We start from the raw sequence: 20000 nt of genomic DNA, 5'->3' as shown, positions 1-20000 counted from the left end.
GCTATCCTTTTTGAGCTCTGAAAATGTCTGCTTAAGGATCAATAGTTAAGCCTTCGGCTCCATACGCAGCGGGGCGAATCTAAGTCCACTGAAGCAGATGATCTTGGGGTTGAAGTGTTTTCCCATTAGATAAGAGTTGGTCATCCAAATTCATGCTTTGAATCGTGAGTGCTGCACATTGCGTAGCTCGAGGTGGTAAGATGAACGGATCCCTTTCAGCCTGTACTGAGACAGCTTTCAACCTTGTTTTAAGCCGCTGTCTGAAGTGAGTGACTTCCTTTTTCTTAGTATTTCATTTTCCCCCGCATCTGTTGCCAAGAACTGTGGAGCAGTCTTAGCTCTCTTGAGAAGGGAGCCCTCTTTAGATGGTCCAAAGTGGGAGAATTAAATCTGGGTGGAATGTTTGGGAGATCCGTGATTCTTTTTATTTTATTTTATTTTGTCTTTCTGTCTTGTCGCCAACCAGCGGGGAAAACCCTCCAGATCTTTAACATAGAGATGAAGAGTAAAATGAAAGCGCACACGATGGCCGAAGAAGTGATTTTCTGGAAGTGGATCTCGGTGAACACGGTGGCTTTAGTGACCGAGACGGCAGTCTATCACTGGAGCATGGAAGGCGATTCTTTGCCGCAAAAGATGTTTGACCGCCACGCCAGTCTTGCGGGCTGCCAAATCATCAACTACAGGACGGATGAGAATCAAAAATGGTTGCTCTTAATCGGCATCTCGGCTCAGGTAGGGACACCTCTGGGATTTTGTTTTATTTACCCGATTTTTATCCCACCTGTCTTACTTTATAAGTAACTTGGGGGGAGGGTGAACATACACGATAAGCCTTCCTCGTCCTATGTTCCTCAGAACAACAACCTTGTGAGGTGGCTTGGGCAGAGAGAGAGAGACAGAGAGAGACAGAGAGAGAGAATGAGAGAGAATCAGAGAATGAGAGAGAGAGAGAGAGAGAATGAGAGAGAGAGAGAGAATGAGAGAAGAGAATCAGAGTCAGAGAGAGAATCAGAGACAATCATAGAGAATGAGAGAGAGAGAATGAGAGAGAAAGAGGGACTTGCCTAAAGTCACCCTGTTAGTTTTCATGCATAAGGCAGGACTAGAATTCACCATCTCCGAGTGATTAACTCAAAATCACCCACCTGGTTTTCATGCCTAAGGTAGGACTAGAATTCACTCTCTCCTGGTGATTGTCCCAAAGTCATCTAGCCACCTTCCGTGGCCAAGGTGGAACTAGAACTTGCCGTCTCCTGGTGATTGGCCCCAAGTCGCCCAGCTGGCTTTCCTACCTAAAGCGTCACTAGAATTCACAATCACCCGGATAGTTTTCACACTTAAGGCCAATACCAGGACTTAGTCACCTGGTTAAGATGCCTTAACCACTTGCCGATTGCTTTAACAATACGTTAATCATTGAAGCATCTTCATTGAACAAAATGAAAGAATTCCTTTTTGAATCACTGAGGCGAGGGTCGGGGCCGTATCGATTGAACAGATGTGAGAATCGTGTAGTTCATAAGAGAGGAATCTCTTATGATGTAGGATGCATTGATGGATTTTGGAGCCCTTTGTTATGACGCCTTTTGGCTTTGTCCTAGCAAAACCGCGTGGTGGGCGCCATGCAGCTCTATTCCGTGGACCGCAAGGTCTCCCAGCCCATCGAGGGGCACGCAGCCGCCTTTGCCGAATTCAAAGTCGAAGGGAACGCCAAACCTTCCACCCTCTTCTGCTTTGCAGTCCGCAGCCCCGCAGGAGGCAAGGTAAAGAAACGGGACTTTGCGTAAACTTTGGCGTCCCCCCCCCCACTGGGGCAAGTTGCCGTTCAGCTTTCCCCTTTTTTGGATTGTCCTTTCATGGTTTTTTTTTCCAGCTTCACATCATCGAAGTGGGCCAGCCCGCCACGGGAAACCAGCCCTTTGTCAAAAAAGCGGTCGATGTCTTTTTTCCCCCCGAGGCTCAGACCGACTTCCCGGTTGCCATGCAGGTAAATGAATGGGGAAGCAGGTTTGAAATCCTCTCCAGCCCTTTATAACCTCCCTTCCTCCCCCGGGCAGGTATTTAACAGCTAACCAGCTTATGTAATGTAAGATGTAATGATGGGAATGACTCAGCAAGGTCTGTTTCTCTTTAAGAGCCTTTGTGTAAAGGGAAGGCTCTGCTGATGTGTTATCTCTCTTCCATTTCCTGTTGTAATTGTGGTTTGTTGGATCCTGCTGTATGAGCACATATACGTGTATTGTTTCTGGTGTATGATGTTATAGATCGGGGTCTTCAAACATGGTCCTTTTATGACTTGTGGACTTCAACTCCCAGAATGCCTCAGCCAGGCATGCTGGCTGAAGAATTCTGGGAGTTGAAGTCCACAAGTCATAAAAGGGCCACGTTTGAAGACCCCTGTTGTAGATAGTGTAAGATAAACCACCATTTAATACAAGCCCCTGTTTACTGCGTTGACTCCTGGGTTATCTCAGCGCAATAAGACTGTGCACTGAATTAAAATGTACAACACGCGAAATCTATATATTTGCTTGGGATATAATGTTGCTGGGATCCTCTGCTAAAGAAACAGTCTCTTTTCAGACCTGATCTTCCCGGTTGGAAAGCTGTGAGTCTTTAGGGCTTAAAGCGCAGTCTTTCTGGACAAGAGATAATAGTGTCCCCTTCTCCGTCATTTAACAGATTGGGACAAAGCACGGCGTGATCTACCTGATCACCAAATACGGCTACATACACATGTACGATTTGGAATCCGGGGTCTGCATCTACATGAACCGAATCAGCGCTGAAACGATATTTGTGACATCGCCTCACGAACCGACCTCTGGAATCATTGGGGTGAATAAAAAGGGCCAGGTAAGATGGTTGCTGGAAGGCTAGAAATGGATGGGTCTCCCAAGAAGGTCCATCTAGTGCAGGGGTGTCAAACCGCAATGTCACGTGACGTGTCGCGACGTATTGCGACTTTTCCCCCATTGCCAGAGCTGGGGTTGGGTGCGGTTTCGGTGTGACGCATCCGGCCTGTGGGCCGGCAGTTTGACACCCCTGATCTAGTGGGATCCAGAAGAAGGGCCTTCTCCGTGGTGGCTCCCTCCCTGTGGAACATCATCCCTGCAGAGATAAGGTTGGCCCCCATTTTGACACAAAACCTGAAGACCTGGTTTTGCCGAGGGACCTGGGGGCTCCAGAGTGGGATGAAGCCCATTAATTGATTGTTGTCAGTAGGGAGTGGTTGTGTGTTACTGCCTTTTTACTGTTCTTGTATTGAGCTTTTATCCTTGTAAGCTGCCTGGAGTCACTGAGAGCAAGTTGGGCAGCCAAATAATTTTTCATGACAGACAGAAAGCAGAAAGCAGAGAGAGAGAGAGAGAGAGAGAGAGAGAGAGAGAGAGAGAGAGAGAGAGAGAGAGAGAGAGAGAGAGAGAGAGAGAGAGAGAGAGAGAGAGAGAGAGAGAGAGAGAGCAGAGATAGAGAGATAGCAGAAAGAGAGAGAAATAGCAGAAAGAGAGAGATATCAGAAAGAAATAGCAGAGAGAGAGATAGAAGAAAGAGAGAGAGAAATAGTGGAGAGAAAGATAGCGGAGGGAGAAAGAGAGACAGAATAGGTGGATAGGTAGGTAGATAGGTAGATTAGAGAGAGAGAGAGAGAAAGATGGGCCAGGATGGTATAAGATCTCCTGCCTTGAGTAGGGGGCTGGAATAGAAGACCTCCAAGGTCCCTTTCAGCCCTATGATTCTATCACCCAAGGCACAGGATTCCCTAGCCCAGCAAATCAAAAACGGCAAACCAATATATGCTTGCAACGCCTATTATTTTTTTTTGAAGGTGTTATAATTCTGGATAGTTTCTCATTATCTTGGCTGTAGTTGTCACGTTTCCTCACCTGCTCTCTCTTGATAGGTCCTTTCTGTTTGTGTGGAAGAAGACAATATTGTCAACTATGCCACCAACGTCCTTCAGAATCCTGATTTGGGCCTGCGGATGGCTATCCGAAGCAACTTAGCCGGAGCCGAAGAACTCTTTGCCAGAAAATTTAATACTCTTTTTGCACAGGCAAACTACGCGGAGGCAGCAAAGGTGGCCGCGTCCGCACCCAAGGTAAATAATTTTTGAAGCTATCTGCGTCTTCAAAACATTACCTACTTCAGGGGTCTTCAAACCTGGCCCTTTGATGACTTGTGGACTTCAACTTCCAGAATTCCGTGTCTGGCTGAGGCATTCTGGGAGTTGAAGTCCCCAAGTCATCAAAGGGTCAAGTTTGAAGACCCCTGTGATCTACTTAATTCCTGCGAGTTGATTGCCTTAATTCCACTCTCGTTGCTTTTGGCGTTCAAAAATGGGTTGATGGATTGCTCTTGGTTTCCTCTCTTGGAACAACCCATAAATCCCATGAACCATCCCACTTCAACCTTAGGGCATCTTGCGCACCAGTGACACCATCCGGAAGTTTCAGAGCGTCCCAGCTCAAGCCGGACAAGCTTCGCCCTTACTACAGTACTTCGGGATCCTCCTTGACCAAGGACAGCTCAACAAATTTGAATCTCTGGAGCTCTGCCGTCCCGTCCTTCAGCAAGGCCGCAAGCAGCTGCTTGAAAAATGGCTGAAGGAAGACAAGGTGAGCCAGCACCGTTTGTTAGTGTGGTTCTGCTACCCATGAAGCCACAAACAAGGATGCATCACTAGGCCTAACCATGACATGGGGTGAATCTTGAGTCCTCATTTTACCGACCTCGGAAGGATGAAAGGCTGAGTCAAACTTGAGCAGGTCAGGATCGAACTCCTGGCTGTGGGCGAAGTTTGATTGAAATACTGCATTCTAACCACGGGAGGGAGGGAGGGAGGAAGGAAAACAGCAATAGCCCTTAGACTTATATACTGCTTCACAGTGCTTTACAGCCCTCTCTAAGCAGTGCTTTACAGCCCTCTCTAAGCAGTTTACAGAGCCAGCACATTGTCCTCATTTTACCGACCTCGGAAGGCTGAATCAACCTTGAGCCGGTCAGGATCAAACTCCTGACAGTGGGCAGAATCATCCTGCCATATCACACTCGAACCACTGCGCCACCACGGCTCTTAATAGCTGGCCTCCTTAACTTGCGCAGCAGAGTTGCCCACTGAAACGCAAACACCCCTCCCTTGCCAGCAGCAACAGTTGTGGTTGTTTGGACATGGCGGGAGTGTGGAAGTATTTTCGGAGGCTGGCCCGATGTCAGTAACTTGGGAAATGCCGATTCCGTCGGCCTCATGTGCCAAGCCGGCCTGCCGTTTTTTTCACCCTTGGACGGGCGTTGATTTCTGGCCTCTTCTTATTTCAGCTGGAGTGCTCGGAAGAGCTGGGAGACTTGGTGAAGGCCGCGGACCCAACCCTCGCCCTGAGTGTTTACCTCCGCGCGAACGTCCCAAACAAAGTCATCCAGTGTTTTGCAGAAACCAGCCAGTTCCAGAAAATCGTCCTTTATGCCAAAAAGGTAAAAATTTATCTTCGCTTTCGGTCTGAAAGCGCCAGCTTGTGCAATGAGCTCACCTTGCAAGTCAACACATTTTTTTCTTTTTTTAATTTTATCTTTCCTGAGATAAGACAAAAGTCTCGGAACATTCCAATAGGTTAGAAGCACGAGGTGTAACCGTCTCAACTTGCTGAGTTTCTGTTTGGGTTGCAGGCTCAGACGTGACTTATTTTGACATATAGACGAGTTATTTTGACATATAAGGAGTGCTTGACTTAACGATCGCAGTGGAGCAAAAATTTCGGCTGCTAAACAAGACAGCTAAGTCAGTTTTGCCTCGGTTTACGTCCTTTCTTGAATCACTGCTTTGTTCAGTTAACTAACCTGGTTGTTAAGTGAATCTGGCTCCCCCACTACTTAGTTTGTCAGAAAGTCACAAAAGGGGATCACAGGATTCCCAGCACGGTGCAACCGTCGTAAATATGACCCAGTTGCCAAGCACCTGAATTTTGATCCCATGGCGGTGGGGACACTGCAACGATTGTAAGTATGAAAAACAGTCGTAAGTCACTTTGTGCAAGGCCGTGGTTACTTTGAATGGTCACTAAATGAATGATTGTAAACCGAGGACTACCTGTAGCTAGGAAAATGCCCAATAACCCAGTAACTGAAGTCACACAGTTCATTAACCCATAAATCGTGATTTAGAGGCCACAGCAGTTTTGGCCTGCTCATTATATAAACTAGACGAGCCAGGTTATGGTTTAATGGAAAAGTTTTCAATTTTTTTCGTTAAGTGGCAAATCTCTGAGCTCCAAACCTTTGGGCCAGTGGAATCCTTCATGAAGTTTCTGGTTGCTCATTAACCCCCAAACATTTATTATATAAAAATAATTTAAAATCGCGACTTTTAACTAACAGTTGAGAACAATAAAGTCATCTGATCAGCATTTGTGACCTTCCTAACTATCTTCCAAAGAGTAAAGTTAGGGGTAGAAACTGAATTTGCTGAATGACTGCATGATTAGCAACTTAACAACGGTGACAAAAATTGGTTGTAAAATCGGGCTTAACTCAGTTATCTACCTTGGCCATGGAAATTTTGGGCCCTATTGTGGTCAATTATCTGTAAGACGTTCTTGGATTTCTCTTTTGTGGACGTCTCGGTCGCTGTTGGTCCAAACCAACTAACTTGATCTCTTATTTTAAAGGTTGGCTATACCCCTGATTGGATCTTCCTATTGAGAAGTGTAATGAGAGTCAATCCAGATCAAGGACTTCAGTTTGCTCAAATGTTGGTTCAGGATGAAGAGCCTCTGGCCAACATCAATCAGGTAAAGAGCACTTCCAGACTCTGGTGGGTTTAGAACAGGGGTTTCCAAACTTGACACCTTTAAGCCTGGTGGACTTCAGCCCCCATAATTGCTCAACACAGCTGGGGAATTCTGGGAGTTGAAGTCCACCAGTCTTAAAAGTTGCCTAGTTTGAAGAGCCCTGTTTAAGAAGATAATTTGAAATCTATTATGGTGTTGAATTTACTTCGACTTTGTGTATCTCGTCGTCTCTGAAGCAAACGAACTTGGAGTCTTCTCTAATCCTTGTTATGAATGGGTAAGATATTTTGTGGAAAGTGCAGGGAAGCAATAAAGATGCCTGTGCTTTCATAGGACCATCTGATCTCAGAGGTCTAGCTCTGAAAGGAATGAGAATTGTTTCATCAGCTTTCCTTCCGACAATAGAAGCTGGGCCATTTCCAGGGTGCAGAAAGATGAAAGTAATGCATTTATAACCTTTTGTGGTGTGATGGTTGACACAACGGAAAGATAGGCGTTATGTGGTTAGAAGGCAGTATTGCAGGCTAATTCTGCTGACTGCCGGGAGTTCGATTCTCACCGGCTCAAGGTTGACTCAACCTTCCATCCTTCCGAGGTCGGTAAAATGCAGACCCAGATTGTTGGGGGCAAAAGGCTGACTCCGTAAACCGCTTAGAGAGGGCTGTAAAGCATTGTGAAGTGGAATATAAATCTAAGTGCTGTTGCTATTGCTGTGTCCTTCCGTAGATTGTCGATGTGTTCATGGAGAACAGTTTAATTCAGCAGTGCACTTCCTTCTTGCTGGATGCATTGAAGAACAATCGTCCTGCCGAAGGCCACCTTCAGACCCGTCTCCTTGAGATGAATCTCATTCATGCTCCGCAGGTAACTGCTTCCCCCCTCCTGCAACAGGATATGACATCATCTCGTTTCCTCTTGAGCAGGACAGTTGACCCAGCTTCAGCTTTACACGGGCGGTCTGAAATTGGACAACTGGCCGCTGGACAGTTCCACGTGGGATATAACTCGGCGCAAAAAACGTTGCCCGCCAATTCCTTCGACATCATTCCCATTGATAAAAACAGAAATAATGTTGGAAGAAGCAGTGGCAAATAATATGGATTGCATTGAGTTATATCCTGCGTGGAATTGTCCCACAGCGAGTTGCTCATAGCGAGTTAATCACGGTAAGTTGTCATAGACCCTAGCCCAGGGCTAGCCAACCTTGGCTCTTTGATGACTCGTGGACTTCAACTCCCAGAATTCCTGAGCCAGCATGGCTCAGCTTGGAAACCTCTCCATTTCTCCTCAGCGTGGCTGGCTCAGGAATTCTGGGAGTTGAAGTCCACGAGTCATAAAGGAGCCGAGGTTGCCTACCCCTGGTCTAGCCAGTCAGTTTCTCTATGGTGGTTTTTTTTATTTTTATGTTCCATATGGAATTCATCTATGTATAATGCTATTGGTGTGCTTCTTTGGTTCGCTTCTTTTAGGTTGCCGATGCCATTTTGGGAAATCAGATGTTCACGCATTACGACCGAGCCCACATTGCCCAGCTTTGCGAAAAAGCCGGCTTGCTGCAGAGAGCTTTGGAACACTACACGGATCTTTACGATATCAAGCGTGCCGTGGTGCACACACACCTTCTGAATCCAGAGGTAAAATAAATACAAATAAATGTAATAAAGCAAATGCCTTTTTTTTGGGGGGGGGGTTAATATCCTATGAATCCATCTAGGGCAGAGGTCCCCAACTTTTTGGGCACCAAGGACCAGTTCTGGGGAGAGAGGTTTTTCCGCGGACCGGAGGGTGTGTGGTTTTGTGTGCTGCCTGCATCTCACGGATGGGGCTTTGCTTGTTCGTGCGGCCTGGTTGCTGGCATGCCACAGCCCGGTACTGGTCCACGGACCGGGCGTTGGGGACCCCTGATCTAGGGTATTGTCTGATTGAATGGTTCTGAAATATTCAAGCTGGGATAATAGATCTTAGTTCTTTAATTAGTACGTGTTCCTAAGGCAGGTGTTTGGGTTGCGTGTTCTAGATTATACGTGCATCTATTTTACATATTTAACTTTGGAGGGTTTTTTTTGTCTCTCTCCCTCCTCCTTCCCCCCAGTGGCTGGTGAATTTCTTTGGCTCCCTGTCCGTTGAAGACTCCGTCGAGTGCCTCCGCGCCATGTTGTCCGCCAACATCCGACAAAATCTGCAGCTCTGTGTCCAGGTGGCTTCAAAGTACCACGAACAGTTGGGCACCCAGTCTCTTGTGGAACTCTTTGAGTCCTTCAAAAGCTATGAAGGTACGTCTGAGACAGGGGTCCCCAACACACACACATATACCCTGATCCTTTATCACTGTTAATTGGAGGAGGGAATTGTGCTTTGATACTATGTGCTCAGGGGAGGGGAATCCAGTTTTGGCTTCGATTGTGTTAGTGCCGATGCTATGCTTCTCTAATAAAGATTCTTTAAGGTAAACCATGCCTCAAAGTTCTTTGAAGAGTTTCATCTGTCGGAACCATGACCTTAACACTAAAAGCCAGAGAAATTCACAAAATGAATTCAACCTCTCTGGCATGTCAGAATGTAAAGTAACTGAGTGGAAAACTGGCTTGACAGATTAAAGAGGATCACTAGAAGATCAGGATTAGCCTGATAGGATTAATTGACTCAGTATTACAAGAAGAGCAATATCCTATACTCGGTTTAAAGGAACCAAAACAAAAGTGTGTGTTTTAAGCTGTGGTCAAACTGCAGAAATGCCTACGTGAGTTTGGGAAATATTTTCAACCTGTTTGGCTTGGTTTTTATAGCCCAAATTAAAGCCATCTGCGACCAAAGGACCTAGTGCAAGCATATTCGATTAAAGGGTTCCTGAAAATTTTCTGACTTGTGCAAAAAAAAAAAAAAAGGACTTTAATTCTTTGAACTTATTTATCTCTGCATCTCCGCTAACCGCTTGTTTCTCTGCCCGTCTAGGACTCTTTTATTTCTTGGGCTCTATTGTCAACTTCAGCCAGGACCCGGATGTCCATTTTAAATACATCCAGGCTGCCTGCAAGACAGGCCAAATCAAAGAAGTTGAAAGAATCTGCCGTGAAAGCAACTGTTACAATCCAGAACGAGTGAAAAATTTCCTGAAGGTAAAATTCTGGGCACGGCAGCTTCGGCATCTGTTAAGATGGGTGGACTTCGACTCCCAGAATTCCTGGGATGCTGGCTGGAGAATTCTGGGAGTTGAAGTCCACCCATCCAATTGCTGAGGTTGAGAAACACCCTTTTAGGCTGTTTGTTTGCTTGTTTGTATCCCACCCTTACTATTTTTATAAATAAGTCAAAGCAGTTGAATATATCCAACGTATCTTCCTCCTCCTATTTTCCCCCAAAACAATGACCCTGTGAGGTGGGATCTATCTCTCTTAACAGTCTCTGATTTATGTCTTGTGTGCTTCTTTTTCTGCCCACCTAGGAAGCCAAGCTTACCGACCAGCTTCCCTTGATCATCGTCTGCGACAGATTTGACTTCGTTCACGACTTGGTCCTTTACTTGTATCGCAACAACTTACAGAAGTATATTGAGATATATGTTCAGAAGGTACGGTTCACTTCCTCTGGGTTTGAACTGAAGACTCTTGATCTTGTGATCGTGGGGAGGCTGCAGTGCTTCTAAGTGTGAAAAAGCGGTCATTTAGACCGACTCGTCAGATGGTGGGGTTGCAAGCCTCGAAACTAAACAATCGGTCCCGCTTTAGGTAAACCCAAGTCGCATTCCCGCGGTCGTGGGAGGACTCCTGGACGTGGATTGCTCCGAAGATGTGATCAAGAACTTGATCATGGTGGTGAGAGGTCAGTTTTCGACGGACGAATTGGTCGCCGAAGTGGAGAAAAGAAACAGGTGAGACCCAGAGGGATCTTCAGAATATTTTATTTCCCAAGAGCGATTAAATTAGCTTCCCCTGTACCAGAGGTCCCCAACCTTTTGCGCACCAGGGACCGGTTCCGTGGAGAGAGGTTTTTCCGCGGACCGGAGGGGGGGCATGGTTTCATGTACTTCCACATCCCGTGGATGGGGCTTTGCTTATTTGCGCGGACCAGTTTCAGGCATACCACGGACCGGGAGTTGGGGACCCCTGCCCTCTATAAACTCAGGGCACATATAGGTCGTGCTTGACTTGACAACCTTTCATTTAGTGACTGTTTGAAGTTACAACGGCACTGAAAAACAGTGACTTATGACCATTTTTTACACTGAACGATGTCAAGAGTGAAAATCTGGCAGCTACGTGCCTCTCTGTTTTCATCTTGTCACTAGTATAAGGGCGAGGGGGGAGGCGTTGCTTTCGAATGGGTCAGTTAGAGAAACGAAATCTCTCCAGTTTTACGGAAGATTGCTAAGAGTGGGCAGTCTGGAAACCTTTCAAGGACATTCTAGCAGGTGTGAAGAAGATAGCAGACGCTTCCCATAACAAAGAGGATATGTTTACATGAGCTAGGTGGACATCTGGGGGTGGTTTGTCTGGGAAAGTCATTGTTATACACTGTGGTCTGATACCGTGGGATTTTAGAGTTTTACCTCGCTTACACCACGTCACATATTCAACAAACAGGAAGCATTTCTGAAATGAAAATAATCCTGGACTTTTATTTGGCTACTTGAGGTGGAGATTTGACGTAAGACCACTGAAGCCTCTCTATGATCACGTGATCAAAATTCAAACGCTTGGCAACTGGCTTGTACTTACGACGGTTGCGGTGTCCCGGGGTCACGTGATCACTGTTTGCCACCTTCTGAGAAGCAAAATCAAAACGGGGGAAGCCAGATTGACTTAAAAGCCGTGTTACCAACTGGTAGCAAGAAATATCATTAAACGGGGCAGAAGTCACTGAACCACGGTCTCCCTTAGCAACAGAAATTTTGGGCTCTGTTGTAAGTCGAGGACCACCTGTACCTGCTTTTTAAAACCAGCAGGTAAACCACGGCAGTTGTTCCAGGCACTGGGGGGAAAGGATGTGTTTCTTCCTGCCTTGAAGATGTTAATTGTGGGCTTGGCCTGGAGCTACTTCTCTATAAGAGGGCATCCTCCTCTTGAGATTTTGCAGAAAGATAAACCAGGATCAATCGAGCAATCAGTTAAAAGTTGGCTAGGGCTAGCGACAGAGCGAAATGATGATGATGATGATGATGATGATGATGATGTTGGAAGGGACCTTGGAGGTCATCTAGTCCAACCCCCGGCTCAGGAAACCCTATACCATTTCGGACAAATGGCTGTCCAGTCTCTTCTTAAAAACTTCCAGTGTTGGAGCGTTCACCGCTTCTGGAGGCAGGTTGTTCCACTGGTTAATTGTTCTCACCGTCAGGAAGTTTCTCCTTAGTTCTAGGTTGCTTCTCTCCTTGATTGGTTTCCATCCGTTGCTTCTTGTCCTGCCTTCAGGCCCTTTGGAGAATAGCTTGACTCCCTCTTCTTTGGGGCAGCCCCTGAGATATTGGAAGACTGCTATCATGTCCCCCCTCGTCCTTCTCTTCATTAAACTAGACATACCCAATTCCAGCAACCTTTCCTTGTATGCTTTAGCCTCCAGTCCCCTAATCTTTGTTGCTGTTCTCTGTATTCTGCACTCTAAAGATCCGTGTTCTCTCCAAAGGCTCAAGTTGCTCCTGCCTTGGCTGGAGTCTCGGATTCACGAAGGCTGCGAAGAGCCGGCAACTCACAACGCCCTGGCTAAAATCTACATCGACAGCAACAACAACCCCGAGCGCTTCCTGCGGGAGAATCCCTTCTACGACAGCCGCGTGGTCGGAAAATACTGTGAGAAGAGAGACCCTCACCTGGCCTGTGTGGCTTATGAAAGGGGGGAGTGTGACCTCGAGCTCATCAAGGTGAGCATGGCCGTTGGAGACGAAGCAGCAGAAGGCCGGAGAGGCTAATATGAATAAAAAGTATTTTTTAAAATAATAATAATAATCCGCCATGTTGTTTATGGAGATTCTCAGTCATCCAGGTTGTCCCCAAAGTGCTTTTTTTTTTTTTTTCCCCAGGAAGCAGCTGGACTTCCATGTTTTTCTTTGAAGACATTTCGCTCCTCATCCCAGAAGCTTCTTCAGTTCTGACAGGATGGCGGGGAAACTTTTCATTCCCCACCATCTGGTCAGAGCTGAAGAAGCTTCTTAAATGAGAAGCGAAACGTCTTCGAAGAAAAACAAGAAAATCCAGTTGCCTGGTGGAAAAAAAAAACCATCTTTGGGACAATCCTCCATGTTGGCAAGATGGCTGCTGCCAACTTTGAAGTTGGAAAGTGTCCATTTAAACCTGCTCCTTTTTAAACAAAAGCCTCTTTCTTTCCTATCACTCTTTTTTCAGGTGTGCAACGAGAATTCTCTGTTTAAGAGCGAAGCGCGTTACTTGGTGCGAAGGAAAGATCCAGAATTGTGGGTCAGTGTGTTGGAGGAAAACAACCCCTTCAGAAGACCCCTCATTGATCAGGTAAAGTGTGTTTCTGGGGTTTTTTCCCCCTTAACTAGGCCAGGATTGTGCTGAATGATGGTTCAGTGGCATCGTGTTTTCCCAACGCCAGGTGGTCCAGACGGCGTTATCAGAAACTCAAGATCCGGAAGAGGTTTCTGTGACGGTTAAAGCCTTCATGACGGCTGATCTGCCCAACGAACTGATTGAGCTGCTCGAAAAGATCGTCCTGGATAATTCGGTCTTCAGCGAGCACAGGTAGGGGAAGACCCTTTTTTTTTTAACCTTCCAAAAGTCACCTTCCTACGACGTTAATCGATATTTAATTTCTTCTCGTGAACGCATTTGTACGGCGCTGTCTGCGAGGCCTCTAAGTAACAGCAAACCTTACTACAGGCGGTCCTTGACTTACCACCACAGTTGAGCCCCAAATTCCCATTTTCTAAGCCAGACAACTGTTGAGAAACTTTTTGGCCCATTGTACGACCTTTCTTGCCACGGTCGTAAAGTGAACCTCTGCAGTTGTGAAGTTAGTAACGCCCTTGTTAAGTGAATCCGGCTTCCCCATTGGTGTTGCTGATCAAGTCGCATGTGGTGATCACATGACCCTGGGACAGTACAACCGTCATAAAGAAGAGACTAGACTCTCGTCTGTCTGAGATGGTATAGGTTCTCCTGCTTGAGCAGGGGGCTGGACTAGAAGACCTCCAAGGTCCCTTCCAGCTTTATTCTGTTCTGCTCTGCTCTATTCTATGCTCCCCTAGTCTATTTTATTCTACTCTATTAATTCTATTCTATTCTATTCTCTTAGTCTATTTTATTCTGTTCTGCTCTCTTCTATCTATTCTACTCTACTATTCTAATTCTATTCTATTCTCCTATTTTCTCTTAGTCTATTTTATTCTATTAATTCTGTTCTGCTCTGCTCTGCTCTATTCTATTCTATTCTACTCTTCTATCCTATCCTATCCTATCCTATCCTATCCTATCCTATTCTATTCTATATACATGCCAGTTGCCAAGCATCCAAATTTTGATCACGTGACCGTTAGGGATGCTGCTGTTATAAGGGTAAAAAACGGTCCTAAGTCCCTTTTCTTTCCGTGCCGTTGTAATTCTAATCAGTCACTTCATCACAGGCTTGTACGTTGAGAGCTGCTTGTACTGCTGGAATCTGCCGGCTTAACCGTTTGCTTGTGCACGCTCGCCAGGAATCTGCAGAACCTCTTGATCCTGACGGCCATCAAAGCTGACCGCACCCGGGTGATGGAGTACATCAATCGGCTGGATAACTACGACGCTCCGGATATCGCCAACATCGCCATCAGCAACGAGCTCTACGAAGAAGCCTTTGCCATCTTTAGGAAGTTCGACGTCAACACGTCTGCCATTCAGGTGAGGCTGCGATTGGCGGCTTGCCAGCCTCCGAAGATCTCTCCCAAAGGTGCTTTTTTTTTTTCCAGGAGGCAATCGGAGTTCCTCGTTTTTCCTTTGAAGAAGTTTCGTTTCTCCTCTGAAGAAGCTTCTTTGGCTCTGACTGGATGGTGGGGAGTGGAAGGATTTATACTCCTTGCAGACAGCTGGCCATTTGCAGTCTTTTAGAGAGTCGTGGAGGCCACCTGGAGGTTTACCTGTGTCCTCAGGGTCACCTGAGTGGCGCAAATGGGTGTGGAGCCTTCTTGGAACAGCCAAACTTGGATGAGAGAGCGAAACGTCTTCAAAGAAAAAAAAAGAAAGTCCAGTTGACTCGTGAAAAAGCACCTTTGGGATAACTGTGACCTGCATGACTGAGAATCTCCACAGACTTCAAAGAGCTCCATTTTTCTCCTTTTCTTCCTAGTGTTGGCTTAGTTCTGGGTTCTCCAAAGTTGGCAACTTTATGACTCGTTGACAGCTTCAAAACCTAAGAGCTGAAAAAGCTTCTTGGAGGAGAAGCGAAGCGTCTTCCAAGAAAAACGAGGCAGTCCGATTGCCTCCTGAAAAAAAGCACCTTTGGTTTAAGACTGTGTGGATTTCAACTCCCAGAATTCCTCAGCCACGAATTCTGGGAGTTGAAGTCCACAAAGTCTTGAAGTGGCCAACTTTGGAGACACCCCCCCCCCCCCCCCGTTTAGATCATTGGCCTGCTCCTCCCTTTAAGAACCTGGACCAGTTCTCTTCCTTCCATTTTCTAAGGGGGGGTTGCTGAAATCTCACCTTGCACCCTTTGATAGGTGTTGATAGAACACATCGGCAATTTGGACCGTGCCTATGAATTTGCCGAGAGGTGTAACGAGCCGGCCGTCTGGAGCCAGCTGGGCAGAGCACAGCTTCAGAAGGACTTGGTTAAGGAAGCGATAGATTCCTACATAAAAGCCGATGATCCATCTGCCTACATGGAGGTTGTGCAGGCAGCCAACAGAAACGGTGAGCCAAATTTTTTGATTTCCACCTGAATATCAGAAATTTTTTTTGCCCATTTCTTAGGTCAGCCGGCATTTGATAGTAATGGATTCTAATCGCTCCAGTCTCTTGCTTTTTCAAAACCTCCGTGTTAAGAATATACATTACTTTTTATTCTTTTTTTCTCTCTGCACGTACAGCATGCATATTACCTCCGCGTCCATATTTTGATAGCTATATCTATTTAAAATAACACAGCTTGGCATATGGAAAGCTGGGAGTCTACATATAATTCAGAAATGCAAAACATTTTTAACGTGCATATTAGTTTAAGTTAGTTGCATTGGTTTGGTTAAAAATGTGATCATGTAGAACAGCGACTTCCGACCTTTTCTGTACCCCGCACCCCTAGAACGCTTCTGATATATTCTCTTCCGTTCATTCCATTGCTGGTTTTTGCAAATGCCTGACATCCTGAAAATGTCATTGTAAAATAAATTATTTGTTCTCTCTTTTTGTGTCCCTTCAAGATAACTGGGAGGACCTGGTCAAATTCTTACAGATGGCTCAGAAGAAAGCCAGAGAGTCTTACGTTGAGACCGAACTGATTTTTGCCTTAGCCAAAACAAACCGACTTTCGGAGCTAGAAGAATTTGTTAGCGGCCCTAACAACGCACACATACAACAGGTATTTTTATGTTTTTATTTATTTATCCAATCTGTCGGCCGCTTATCTTACCGCAGGTTAACTAGGCGGCTTACAATATTAAATTTTATTTGGAGGTTAAAACCTTTAGCACAATTAAATTAAACATAATTCCTAAGAAATGACATGATTAATAAGGATAATAATTTGATTAAATGTATCAGTCCTCTTGATTCCCAGAGAGTCCGGGCAATTTGCAGATGGTTAAAAACATTTAACAACTAGGAAACCACAGAAATGCAAAAATGAACAAAACCCGGTTGCACCGGTAGTTTTCCTGTGTGAGCTAGACAAGTGCAAGGCCAAGCCAGCAGGCTTTGTCAGTAGGTGGAGCCAACCTTGAGAAGAACAGCAAAAACTAACTCTAAATCATAGTTTGTTGCTTAGCACACCGATGCTGGCATTCACGTTCTGTTCCTTTGTCGTTGGTCAGTTTTGTCCTCTTGTCTCCTTTTAGGTTGGTGATCGCTGTTACGAGGAAGGGATGTACGATGCGGCCAAGCTACTCTACAATAACGTGTCGAATTTTGCACGCCTGGCCTCCACCTTGGTGCACCTGGGGGAATACCAAGTAGCTGTGGATAGCGCGCGCAAAGCTAACAGCACCAGGACGTGGAAAGAAGTGAGTTGCTTGGCATTCTTCAAGGGGGAAGACATTTTGACTTAAGATCATAATTGAGCCTGGGATCAAGTTGTTTAAACGGATCATCGTCACCCGATTTTACGATCCCTTTTGCGGCAGTCGATAAGCAGTTACAGTAATCGTAAAGTGAATCCCTTATCCGCAATGGGTGATGGGGTGAAGGAAATGCAGTTTTCTGGAACAGCTGACATCCTGCAACCTGTAACACCAACAAACATCCACTTGTGTTTATCCCAAGTCCTTGGGAAGGACTCGTTAGGTGGGGGGAAATGCCAAATCCTGTTTGAAAATCTGGATGATTGCAATGAACCCTAATTGTTGCCATTGACAAAATCCCCATCGGTCAATTGCAAAAGGCAGCTTTACTGGGAACGGCTGACATCCTGCAAGGAGACCTGTAACGCCATCAAACAATATGTGCCTGTCCCAGATCCTTGGATAAGGGGACAGAAATGCCAAATCCAGCCTGAACATCTAGAGGACATCTGTGAAAAATCAACGGATTCAATTGTTCCCTTTTGCTGAGCGTGTCTTTTGTTGCAGGTGTGTTTTGCCTGCGTGAATGGAAAGGAATTCCGGCTTGCGCAGATTTGCGGTTTGCACATCGTAATCCACGCGGATGAACTTGAAGAACTGATAAGCTACTATCAGGTTGGATTCCTTTAACTTTGATGGCATAAAAGTTACCGAAGATATTTCTGTCACACTTCCTCCCGTTGAACTGCTAAAGTTAAAAACAGCCGTAGTATTTGTGAGTCAAATGAACCACACACTAGCATCCTTTTAGACAATAGCCTTTAAAAAATAATAATAATAATCCCACCAAACCCTAGAAACTGAGAACAGTTCCTGGAGGATATTTCATTTAAATTTTAGAATGAAATCTGGGATATCACAATCAGTTTTTAATCTCCGTGATGAATAAGCCTCTATTGCTCATTTTTAGTTCGGTCCAAATACAATTAGTTTTCATCATTTACGTCTGCGCACAACCACTTTAAACTTAGTACAAATCCAGTTCTAAACTCGATTGCAAATTTTTTTTGATTTTTGTAACAGTGTTCTCAAAGTTTGGAACATCTGATCTGATTCAGTTGTCTCTGCCATTAACTTTCGCAGTTTTCATTCTAACTTAACTTCTGTGGACCTAAATTCCATATTTAAGAGGTCCCTAAGTGGGCGTGTGTAAATGCACTCATGCGCCTATTGTGACGCTTTAATTTTCTTACTTTCTTCAAATTTATATTTTTTTTGCCTGATGAATAAAGTTTTTATAAAAATGTCTGGAATTTCTCCTCTTTAATCAGAGTTGCCCCTTAAGCAATTTCCTTCCGGAGTTGTAGGAACACAGGCATTTTTGAAATAATAGAAAATATTTGCAGTTCCAGTTTTAGATTTTGGCTGCTGTTTGCTCTCCAAATTAGTTTTCAGAACATCTCGTTACCAGGCTAGATAACCTCATCAGCAGGATTTTCTTCTCCTATTCCTCTTGAGTTTATATAAGGCTTGTGTGCCAGTGTGGTCTCTGATGGGTTGTTTGTTTGGAGCTATATTAAATTTAAATTCTGAGCAGCTCACTGGTTCTCTCGTTGATTGGTTCATTCGGGTGGTCTGGATTCTTACATATTCATACGCTGGGATGGAAGTTCATGGGATTATCGGCTGATCTTGTTCAGCTGCAAAGGTGGTCTTAAGCTGCTTTAACTGGCTTGTGCTCTCAACTTGCAGGGCCGTGGTTACTTCGAGGAATTGATCGGCCTCTTGGAAGCAGCTCTGGGTCTGGAACGGGCCCACATGGGGATGTTCACCGAGCTTGCTATTTTATATTCCAAATACAAGCCCCAGAAGATGAGAGAACACCTGGAGCTCTTCTGGTCCAGAGTCAACATCCCAAAGGTATCTGATGTTCCTGAAGTCAAGTATATAACTGATATTGTTCCACCTTCCAGCTAGCTTTGTAAAATACACAAAAAGTCAAATAGTTTGGGTACCAGTAACTTTATCGTGCTTTGGACTCTTGTCTTGCCTTTTCACTGTTGACTTTCAAACGCTCCTGTGTCTTCAAGGTCCTCCGAGCAGCAGAACATGCCCACCTCTGGGGAGAGCTTGTCTTCCTCTATGATAAATACGAAGAATATGACAATGCAATAATCACCATGATGAACCATCCGACGGATGCTTGGAAGGAAGGACAGTTCAAGGACATCATTGCCAAGGTGAACGGCTATAAACCTGTATAGGAATACAGTAGAGTAGAATAGAAGTAGAACAGAGTAGAGTAGAATAGAGTAGAAGTAGAATAGAATAGAATAGAATAGAATAGAAGTAGAACAGAGTAGAGTAAAGTAGAATAGAATAGAATAGAATAGAATAGAATAGAATAGAGCAGAGCTGGGAGGGACCTTGGAGGTCTTCTAGTCCAGCCCCCTGCTCAAGCAGGAGAAGTTGATGTGCTGTGGGTTGATTTCTTAGTTGGACCAGTTGAAGTTGCTACAGGGGGGTCTTCAAGACTGACCCAAGGACATTCCTGATCTTCTACTTACTTTCTCCGGTCCTCCATTTACCGCCATTGGTTTACGGACGCATTGAGTACCGTATTTCCCTGAATATAAGTCCTAACCGGAAAATGAGCCCTAATACGTCTTTTGGAGCACAAATTAACACAAAACCCGGTCTTATTTGCAGGGAAACACGTTGAGTCTTTGAAATAGTTCTTCAATGTTGGGTAATTAAATTTAATGTACTGATTTAAGAGGCTAACCGTTTTCTTAACCCATTTGTACCCTCCAGGTTGCCAACGTCGAGCTGTATTACAGAGCCCTGCAATTTTATTTGGATTACAAACCGCTGCTGATCAACGATCTCCTCCTCGTATTATCCCCACGGCTGGATCACACCAGGACAGTCAGCTTTTTCTCCAAGGTGACTTAAAAGACCCACTTCTGGAAAGAACTGGCCAATACCGGGTTCAGGTGGGATGGTCTGAGGCAGCGGTCCCCCCAACCTTTTGGGCACCAGGGACCAGCTTCGTGGGAGACAATTTTTCC

The 20000-nt window shown here is 45.3% G+C and overlaps 1 protein-coding gene across 1 annotated transcript in view; it reads left to right on the top strand.

Annotated features, from left to right (window-relative positions):
* Positions 1 to 466: 466 nt before the first annotated feature.
* The window catches only part of CLTCL1 (clathrin heavy chain like 1), a gene marked incomplete at its 5' end in the record, with an annotated part of 28810 nt that continues 9276 nt past the window's right edge, over positions 467 to 20000 (top strand). Inside the window, 25 exons of the mRNA XM_029285275.1 lie at positions 467 to 735; positions 1605 to 1766; positions 1877 to 1990; positions 2686 to 2859; positions 3905 to 4102; positions 4419 to 4619; positions 5320 to 5472; positions 6663 to 6785; positions 7512 to 7649; positions 8255 to 8419; positions 8878 to 9058; positions 9738 to 9901; positions 10228 to 10353; positions 10511 to 10653; positions 12405 to 12639; positions 13121 to 13243; positions 13335 to 13480; positions 14434 to 14617; positions 15436 to 15628; positions 16135 to 16292; positions 16768 to 16932; positions 17497 to 17604; positions 18682 to 18849; positions 19020 to 19169; positions 19744 to 19875. Coding sequence (XP_029141108.1) covers positions 467 to 735; positions 1605 to 1766; positions 1877 to 1990; positions 2686 to 2859; positions 3905 to 4102; positions 4419 to 4619; positions 5320 to 5472; positions 6663 to 6785; positions 7512 to 7649; positions 8255 to 8419; positions 8878 to 9058; positions 9738 to 9901; positions 10228 to 10353; positions 10511 to 10653; positions 12405 to 12639; positions 13121 to 13243; positions 13335 to 13480; positions 14434 to 14617; positions 15436 to 15628; positions 16135 to 16292; positions 16768 to 16932; positions 17497 to 17604; positions 18682 to 18849; positions 19020 to 19169; positions 19744 to 19875 — 4073 coding nt within the window. The remainder of the gene's footprint in view (positions 736 to 1604; positions 1767 to 1876; positions 1991 to 2685; positions 2860 to 3904; positions 4103 to 4418; positions 4620 to 5319; positions 5473 to 6662; positions 6786 to 7511; positions 7650 to 8254; positions 8420 to 8877; positions 9059 to 9737; positions 9902 to 10227; positions 10354 to 10510; positions 10654 to 12404; positions 12640 to 13120; positions 13244 to 13334; positions 13481 to 14433; positions 14618 to 15435; positions 15629 to 16134; positions 16293 to 16767; positions 16933 to 17496; positions 17605 to 18681; positions 18850 to 19019; positions 19170 to 19743; positions 19876 to 20000) is intronic.

The sequence above is a fragment of the Protobothrops mucrosquamatus genome, unplaced genomic scaffold, assembly GCF_001527695.2.
Source record: "Protobothrops mucrosquamatus isolate PMUCROS unplaced genomic scaffold, P.Mucros_1.0 scaffold1461, whole genome shotgun sequence".
In the NCBI taxonomy this organism is placed as follows: domain Eukaryota; kingdom Metazoa; phylum Chordata; class Lepidosauria; order Squamata; family Viperidae; genus Protobothrops; species Protobothrops mucrosquamatus.
The sequence above is the reverse complement of the archived record's forward strand: the minus strand, read 5'-3'. Positions and strand labels throughout refer to the sequence as shown.